General features: G+C 39.6%; 1 protein-coding gene across 1 annotated transcript in view; it reads right to left on the bottom strand.

The window, feature by feature from the left end:
• Window positions 1-1919: 1919 nt before the first annotated feature.
• Window positions 1920-9471, bottom strand: part of proser2 (proline and serine rich 2) — a 7987-nt gene continuing 435 nt past the window's right edge. Inside the window, exons 2-4 of the mRNA XM_014028871.1 lie at window positions 8536-8698; window positions 5548-5833; window positions 1920-5453 (exon numbers count right to left, since the gene is read on the bottom strand). Coding sequence (XP_013884325.1) covers window positions 3982-5453; window positions 5548-5833; window positions 8536-8610 — 1833 coding nt within the window. The 5' untranslated portion in view covers window positions 8611-8698 and the 3' untranslated portion in view covers window positions 1920-3981. The remainder of the gene's footprint in view (window positions 5454-5547; window positions 5834-8535; window positions 8699-9471) is intronic.

The following is a 9471-nucleotide window of genomic DNA, read 5'->3' as shown; positions in this document are numbered from 1 at the left end:
AACTGAGCTAACGGGCTAACTGAGCTAATGAGCTAACTGGGGTACCTGAGCTAACTAGGCTAACTGAGCTAACGGGCTAACTGAGCTAATGAGCTAACTGGGGTACCTGAGCTAACTAGGCTAACTGAGCTAACGGGCTAACTGAGCTAATGAGCTAACTGGGGTACCTGAGCTAACTAGGCTAACTGAGCTAACTGGGCTAACAGGACTGCAGCTGTTGGAGGCTGACCTGTTGGGAAACAGCATAAAAAAGCATTAAAATGTCCAGAATCTTTTAGATTAGATTAAAGTCACGAGGGCGGCTGCCGGAGTTCTGTTTTCTTATCTCGAAGGTCTCTGAAACTATTTACGACTGAATTTTTTTTTACCTGGAATTGCTTTACGAGAATGTAAAACAGAGCGGTAACCTTCAAGCTGGGGGAAAAAACGTTGTTAATCCTCTGCGTAAAACCAAACGTGAACTTTTAAAAGCCGTTAAAATGTCGTCCGGCGCCTCTGCAGGGACAATCTTCTGTCGTCAGAAACTTTTCCACGGCCTGAGGAGGCCCGGCGGCGCCACCGATGAAYACCTGAGTTTACCTGCTCCACATTTATTCCTCTTCTCCAGCCAGATGTTGTTGCTTTTTTATTAATTTTTCGTTTTCTTTGGATTCCCGTGTGCCTGAAAGTCTTCCTGAGTGACGACAGCGGTTGTATTTTAGAAGAACTGATTGATAAATATTTACACTCAGCTGTGTGAGCCTTTCTTTGCTGTAGCTTAAAAAAACATTTTGAGTTTCTGTGATTTAAAACTGATTYGTGTCACTGCTTATAATAAACTTTAACCCAGTAATCCTGCAGATTATCAGATTTCTGGTGTGTAACTGAGGTCAGTCTTGTGTTTGTGGTATGTTCTTGTTTGCGAGGGTGCGTCTTGTTTGTCAACGTCTAATTACACGGCAGCAGGCAGAAGTATTTCCTGTCAGGACTTTCTGCAGAATGCTGCAGGAAAAGAAGCTGAAAATGACTCTTAAAATTCATTCAAACTATGAAATCAAACAAAAACMTTCATCCTGAGGGTACGCACTCAACGTAAACAAAGCCTTCACTTACAGGCCTGAAGAGAAAGTCCTGAGCTCAGATTATTTTAGCAGAAAGAGACGAGAAAGCATAAATATTTCCATGGAGTAAGAAAAGTCTGACGGCTCAGAAGTTAATCTGTCTCTGTGTCGTAAATCTGCAAAAAAATTTAAAGCCTTAGCTGATACAGTAGCCAAAGGCTAGCTAAAAGTAGCCACAATTAAAAATAAGACTAGCTAAAAGTAGTGAAAGGTGAGCTGAAAGTACCAAAAGATTAGCTAAATGTAGCAACAGCTAAAAGTGTCATTCCAGCTTATAGTAGTAAAAGGGAAAGCTAAAAATAGCTAAAGGTCGTAACGATCAATAGCAATGCTTAAAAGCAGGTTCAGTCTAGTTTAATGTTAGCAAAAGGATAGCTTAAAACAGCAACCACTAAAAGTAGTCAAAGCAAAAGGCTAGCTAAAATATAAAGCAGAATAATGGAAATAATAAAATAGCCGCAGTTAAAAAAAGACTAGTTAAAATTTATAAAAATTAAGCTAAAGTAGCAAAATCCTAGATGAAGTAGCTAYATTGAGTTAACAGTAGCAAAAGCTAAAAGTAGCAATGTTAAAGTAGGCTAAAGCCAGCTAAAAGTGTTAAAATCAAGCTAAATATAGCAAAAGGCAAGCTAAAAATCATGAAGGACTAGCTAAAGGTAATAAAAGGGAGGCTAGAAGTAAAACTAATTTGTTGTACTGAGAAAATATTTATATTTTTTAATTTGCTAATGTTGAATAATGCAGCAACAGATCTCTGGCTATCAGAAATATAAATTGTTTATTCTTTAAATTCCACTTTAATAAAAGAAAAACAATCAGTTTATTTTATATTACTCTGTTTAATAAGGGGCAAAAATGAACAGGTTTTTCTGTAAATACAAAATGGACATGTCAGTATTTTCAATTTTCACCACATTAAATCACATCTCTTTCTCTTTCTGTGCTGATATTTACAGTTTGCAGAAACATTTCCTGCTAAAACAGCGTGTAGGTATTTACTGTATGTATGACACTTCAAATGAACTGTAGCTGAACTACAGAGAACCGGAGTCAGTAAACAAAAATCACTAAATATACTTCAAAAGTTACTGTAGCTGAACTACAGAGGCCGGAGTCCTTATAACACACACACACACACACACACACACACACACACAGAGGTATACAACAGTTAAACAGTACACTTGTTAAAAACAGCAAAGTTTTAGACAGAATGAAAATAAAGAAGTAAGTCGGGTGTATTTTCAGACTGTGTGGTTTTCCTGACAATGCCCATCCCTTAAAAATAAAAAAAGTTTTAGAGTCTTCCCTCCTCATGGTGAAAAATGTACAAGTCCTACCCACAGTCCCATYCCACTGGTCTGTGGTTTGGTCCAAGGAGTAAAAATATCCACTGGTTCAGTTCAGCTCCTAAAGTTTCACAGATGTGCTTCTTTCTCCCAAAGCATCGAAGTAACGAAGACTAAATGTCCAGCAGGTAAACACAACAAACAGATTCCCATGAAGGAAAGGAAAGTTCACAGCCTGTAATTTACTTCCTGTTCAAAAAACTGTAGAGTTAAAAAAATGGTTTAAAATTTCAGAAAATGTTCTTTAGTTTACAAAAACAAAACAGCATCAAACTTCATCATAAGGGCTTTTTAAAAACAAAATCAATAAAATCGGACATTTTAGATTCTTACATTTGTTTTACATGATTTTTACTTTCCTGACAGAAAAAAAAAAAAACACGTGGAACAAAGTTCACTTAACGTGAAACACGTACGTCACGTGTTCCTTGAACAGAACTTCGTGTTAGTTTAACATGTTTTCACCCATGTAAACTTGTAAAGTTTACAGGTTGTTTTCACTTTTCCCATATTTCTTTACATGAAGTTCATATGTGAAGGTTTAACATAAAAACGTTTTAATTTAACATGGGAAAAGTTTTTGTAATAATGTGTTTGTTTTTCTGTAAGGGTTCATGATCAGCAGTTTATTCTTATCCTAAATGTTTATATTTTTCAAGCACATGAAGCTGACATTAATGTAGTTTCTAATGGGTTCCTATAGTTGGGGGTTTACCCGTCATCCACACTGTTTAAAACTCTCAATCCAATCTTAGAAGAAGCTTTTATTTTCTTTAAGATATCCTCTCACTAAACTGACTGTCGGCCTCAACTATGAACAACTTCTTTCGAGAAACTTCAAAATGTCTCAAAACWTTCCCGACTTTCAATCGAGTGTCGCAAGGCCTCGTTCTCCCGTTGCTGGAATTTGGAACAAGTTTGAAAAGTGACAGACTTTCTCTCAAAATTGTTGCAGGTGTCTCAAATCAGTCTCAAATCAGTCCCAATTTAGTTTATGTGAGTCAGAACTGTGGGAGGGCTCGTAGACTGTTTTGCACATTATTAGAAGAGATTTAATTCCAGTTAACGTGCATTTACAAAAGTGCCAATTYGGTGTGACTTCAGGCACAAATGTGCGTATTTTTATGGCATTCATGTCTCCAGCTGTTCGCCAACAGTCGCAGCCCAGTGCCAGGCTTGCTTGAGAAGTCCAAAAGCACACACACAAAAAAATAAATAAACCATTAGACAGAAACATATAGAAAATATATAGTTTTCCCTTATCCCACGTTAAAGTTTAAAAAGTTTTTAACTTTCTGTGACGAGCAGAGGTGAGGTAAACCATGTTCTTAGGAGTCAACACAGTGGCTGAAGAAAATGTTGCTCTGCAGGTTAATCTCGTTCTGAGTTTCATTCCGCTGTAAACACTGGTCTGTCATCAGACACACCTCGCACGCAGGTGGATGTGGAAACTTCTCACATACCATCGCTATGACTGAGTAGAAGTTCTGGTTTGGCAGGAGAGATGATATGTAAAAAAAAAAAAAAGTTCATCAGTCTTTGAACAGCCCCAGTTTCCTAAGGGCRTCCCTGCGCGAGTCGTCCATGGCGCCCCGTCCGCAAAACTGCACAGTTATCCCCTGAGGACGGAACATAGAGCTGGGCTTCCGCTTGTGATCGGGGGACAGGGCCCGAGCAGGCGACTTCGGGGGGAAATTCATRCCTTGGTAGGAGCTTCGAGGAGGTCTAGGGGCCGTGGCTGGAGGTGGAGATTTGGCACTTTTAACAGAGCTGCTTATTGGCTGACTGGACCTGTTGATGAGGTTGATGCTTCGGCTCTTCCCTCCATAGCTGTTGAGCTCAGCGAGTTGTGGCTCCAGTTTAGGAGGCATAGATTGGGTCTTGTCGATGTGGGAGCTGAGGATGTCGGGAAGATTGGTCCTGGTTACAGGTGCAGGGGCCGGTGCAGGTGCAGGGGCCAGAGCAGGTGCAGGGGCCGATGCAGGTGCAGGGGCCATGACTTTAGACTTTCCTCCATAGGAGTTTAGCTCAATGGGGTAAGACAGTGTAGGGCTTTTAGGTTCAGGGCTGGTTGGATGGGTCGTAGATTCATTCTTTGGGGAAACCGCAGGATGGACAATGACGGATTTCCCTCCGTAGCTGTTAAACGCCAACTTAGTAACGTCAGTTGAAGGCGGGGAATGAGGGGCAGCTGTTGGAGATGATGGCTTCTCCTGGTAGCTTTTCTCAGCATGGCTCTTAGGGGGATATGTCGGCGACATTTCAATCTTCCTGTCACTGTGAAAGTAGCTTGGAGGTGGTACTGAAGCATTTTGTTCTGGCGAGCTGAAGCCCTTTTGTATGACCGGGGCCACACTGGGCTCTACAGTTTTGGCACTAGAGTCTGGGTTTTTGGTGAGACTCTTTGAAGTGTTGTCAGGGGTCTTATGGAATGAGCTGGCTCTTTTCCTGTCCAAGCCCAGCTTAGACAAAGCCTCCATCCTGGACTTGTCTGGTTCGGGGTCRTTAAATGATATACAGCGAGTCGGGGTGTTTTGTTCCGTCTGCTCCGTAGCTTGCTGAGTGTTGTTTGACATCAGAGGGTAGGAGATAGCCGGTAGGTTTGACAGCACCTGCCTCTCGTGGAGGTTTAGGTTGGGCGCCGAGTTGTGCTGCTCCTTGTTGCCRTAATTTATGTTAATGTTCGAAGGGTAGCGGCTGTGTTTAACGGCAGCATGTTTGGCATGAACGTTGGACCTGTTGCCCGCCTTGTCAGAAGCCGAGCTAAGACGACGAAGTAACGTGGAGGGATGCAAGACTGCACTTCCTTCTCCTTTGTTCTCAGCTATCTTCCGAGCAATCAAGACAGGGGTGGGGACAGAACCAGGGGGATGGTAGGAGGAGTAACCRTCCGTAGATCCATAGCTTCCACCTGGTAGGGGACGATCATACTCTGAAGGCAAGCTGTCACGTATGGGCTTCACCTCAAAGTGGCTTTCAGGAGCTGGTAGTAAATGTTGAAAATCTGGAAGATAGAGAATGTTGAAGATTTAGAAAGTAATTCTTTAGGTAGATAAAACTTGGTTAACTTGAGCTACAAACAAGATCTAAAGCTCTACCTGGGTTAGCGGGGTTGAAGGTTGGTTCTTGATTATTTACATTTGTTTTTTGGTGGACCAGGTCAATTATATCCTGATGAGACGACGCATTCACACTGTGGTTTGAGCTCAGATTTTGGACTCCATCTACACGATCGAAAAGATCCCCCCTGCTTCTAGGGAGCGTCACCTGCCTAGGCCTCCGGTTATCGACCTCCAGACTCTCCTCCAACGATTCGATGGTATCCTCAAAGAATTGCAGGCACTCCTTCTCCTCTCGGCTCAGATACTGCAGCGTGTTATCTTGCTTTAATGGTGAAGAAAAATAGAAAAACATTAGAATTTTGGTGATGAAGGATTTTATCTACCAAGCAAAGACTTTGTAACAATTCTTTTTTAAAGTTGTACAAAACAATCACATTTTTTCTCACCCTTGCATTTAATTTAAATGCTCCTCTGTTCATTTGGATGATTAATTCAGTTGTTTGTTGATTAACACGGAATATTGGTTGGTTAACATTGATTGTTGGTTGGTTAAAATGGATTGTTGGTTGGTTAAAATGGATTGTTGGTTGGTCAACATTGATTGTTGGTTAATACGGATTGATGGTTGGTTAACACGGATTGCTGGTTGTTTAACATTGATTGTTGGTTGGTTAAAACAGATTGTTGGTTGGTTAACATGGATTGTTGGTTGGTTAACATGGATTGTTGGTTGGTTAAAATAGATTGTTGGTTGGTTAACATGGATTGTAGGTTGGTTAACATGGATTGTTGGTTGGTTAAAATAGATTGTTGGTTGGTTAAAATGGATTGTTGGTTGGTTAACATTGATTGTTGGTTGACACGGATTGTTGGTTGGTTAACATGGATTGCTGGTTAGTTAACATTGATTGTTGGTTGGTTAAAATGGATTGTTGGTTGGTTAACATGGATTGCTGGTTGGTTAACATTGATTATTGTTTGGTTAAAATGGATTGTTGGTTGGTTAAGATGGATTGTTGGTTGGTCAACATTGATTGTTGGTTGACACGGATTGTTGGTTGGTTAACATGGATTGCTGGTTGGTTAACATTGATTATTGGTTGGTTAAAATGGATTGTTGGTTGGTTAAGATGGATTGTTGATTAACACGGATTGATGGTTGGTTAACAGAGATTGCTGGTTGGTTAACATTGATTTTTGGTTGGTTAAAACATATTATTGGTTGTTAACATTGATTGTTGGTTAACATGGATTGATGGTTGGTTAACACAGATTGCTGTTGGTTAACATTGATTATTGGTTGGTTAACATTGATTGTTTGTTAGTTATAAATGATTGTTGGTTATCTATAATCAGTTGTTGGGTGGTTAACATAGATAATAGGTTGGTTAATATTGATTGTCAAATGGGTAACTTTGTTAGGTAGTTATAATTGATTGTTGGATGGTATATATATAAAATAAACTTTTATCGTTAAGTATATATTTTGATTTTAATGAAATTTAATCACATTTGGTTGAAATGGTTTTGCTATTCTTCTTTTTTTATGCTATATTAGCTGTCCAATCCAACCACATCATGTTGGGTTAAAATCCAGGAGTCCTGAAGCTGAAGGAAGCTGCTTATTTTGAGCTTTTTGGAGGGTATGACATTCAGCTTGTTGTTGACACTGTGAACAAGTTTAGCTGCTGACCTCAGAGTTCTGTAAAAACCACCAGAACTGGGCTCTTTGTTTTGTTTTACACACAGAGCAGACCCCTGAAGCAACACCCAGCTGAAACCAGATAAACACCGACCGGCTGCTTTCAGCTGCAATGAATGACGTCTTTGTGGCAAAGCAGCTAAAGACTTAAAAAACTGCAGCTCGACCGGTTCGGCTGCGATGTGAGTCGATGATGAGCGTWGTTCTCAAGGCTCACAAAGAGATTAAGTGAGATTTCTCAGGGTTTCTGATGACGGTTCTGTAAACACAACACGAAGCCTGAAGCTCCGTTTATCAGCAGCTCATCTCAGGTTTGTGTTTTTGTCTTTAGAGGACAAAAAAAAGACTTTAGTCCAAGAAATGAACCAGATCTGTCTCAAGACGTGTCCTCAGTTTGACACCTGTGAGCTTCACATTTATGAAAAGAAGCTTTGGAGGAAAAATTAAAAACATAAATTAATGTAAGCTACGGAGAGGTTTGTTGTTTTAGCTAAAATTTATTTTAAGGAGCGCTGAAGAACTGCTGAGGTTTGCTGAAGAAGCTGAAACGGGACAGTTAGAGTAGCAAAAGGCTAGCTAAAATCAGAAGCAGAACACTAGCTAAAAGTAGGTAAATATTAGCTACAGGTTAACAACAAAAGACAAGCTAAAATAGAAAAAGAATAGCTGAGAGTAAGACTGAAAGCAAATGTAGGGCACTAGCTGAAAGTTAGCAGCAAAAGGCTTGCTGAATGCTAAAAATAATTAAAAGAAGCTAAAATATAGCAAAAAAGCTAGTTAAAAGTAGTAAAATCAAAGCTAGAAATAGGAAAGGCAAGTTATACAAAAATAGCAAGAAGCTAATAGAAACAAAAGACTGGCTGAAAGCAAAAGTGGAACACCAGCTAAAAAAAGAAAACAGCAGCTAAAAGTTAATAGGAATCCAGTAGCTGAAAGGTAAACGTAGTAAAAGACAAGCTAAAGGTAGCAAAGAAATAGCTAAACATAACAAAAGACTAGCATGAGACAAAAGCAGAACACTAGCTAAGGGCTAAAAAAATGGGCTCACAGAAAAGGCTAGCTGAAAGCTAAAGGTAGCAACTAAAATAGAAGCCAAAGCAGTAAAAGGATAGCTATAATGAGCAAAAAGCAGCTSAAATGCGAAGTTATTMTTAATTTTTGGTATTTTTGTTGAATTGATAAACATCTGGATTCAACCCAATTCAAGATGGCCGCCGCAGCTGGCTGACCACAGAGGCGTTAACTCTTTGATGCTCGTTGGTAACAGATGTTTGAAACAGGTTATTTATTTACAAAACAATAACAACCTTTCAAACACTCACGCCCAGTCTGGAGTTTTGACGGGCGCCGCCGTTGAGCCTGTAGAGCTGCGAGTCGCCCTGCAGACGCACGTCCATGACTCGGAGAGGTCAAAGGTCAGCTGGCATCTGGACCGGGTCGAAACCAGGATCGGCTCCTCTGAAGGATCATCTAATCTCTGAGGCTCTGGAGGAACATAAAGGAGGTTCAGGTTCAGCTCAGAGGTCAAAGGTCACGACCTTTAATGTGTTTTCATTTCAAAATAAGATGTGGAGCTAAAGAGTTTATAATCAAAACTCCTCTAAAATGATCCACTAGCTGAAAGAAAAATGAACTTTTAGAAATATGTAACGTTTTAATCTTTATGGTGGTTATTTGTTAGAAACTTATTTTATTCCACTGAAATTTGTGAAAATGTAATTATTTTAAAAGAAAATAAGAATTTATGCTAAACTAATAAAGATGTTCAAATAAACACGTTTGATATTTTTATATTTTTTGTTGTAGAATCCTTTAGCTGCAGATGTTCAATAAAAACGTCCTGAAGTTTGTGTTGAAACTGAAATATTTCAGGTTTAATCTTTAACCAGGTTTTATCTCTGCAGGTTAAACTCAGGGGGTTTATTTTTCTTCTGAAATGTTCAGTTTGTGTAAAAAGCTTTGGACTCAGCACCTGACGGACCGGTTCCACTGCAGAACCAGATCCTGGACCTGAACCCAGCCAGTTTCTGACACACGTTCCTGTCTGACGCTGATGAAACCAGAATCTGTTGGTTTTTGAAGCTCAAACAGAAACATTATTCAGGATTTCTCTGAAACAGGCTCAGTCTGGAGTCATTTACTGACCCGTTTTAAATTTAAATTAATAAATAGTTTTTTTAAGAACAATATTTTTGGCGTTACTGTTTGGTTTAGTGCCGATCTCTGAATATGAACTCATTCTGACAAAAGTGATATTT

Source organism: Austrofundulus limnaeus, unplaced genomic scaffold (genome assembly GCF_001266775.1).
Source record: "Austrofundulus limnaeus strain Quisiro unplaced genomic scaffold, Austrofundulus_limnaeus-1.0 Scaffold825, whole genome shotgun sequence".
Lineage (NCBI taxonomy): Eukaryota > Metazoa > Chordata > Actinopteri > Cyprinodontiformes > Rivulidae > Austrofundulus > Austrofundulus limnaeus.
Note: the sequence above shows the minus strand (reverse complement) of the source record. Positions and strands in the feature narration are given on the sequence as shown.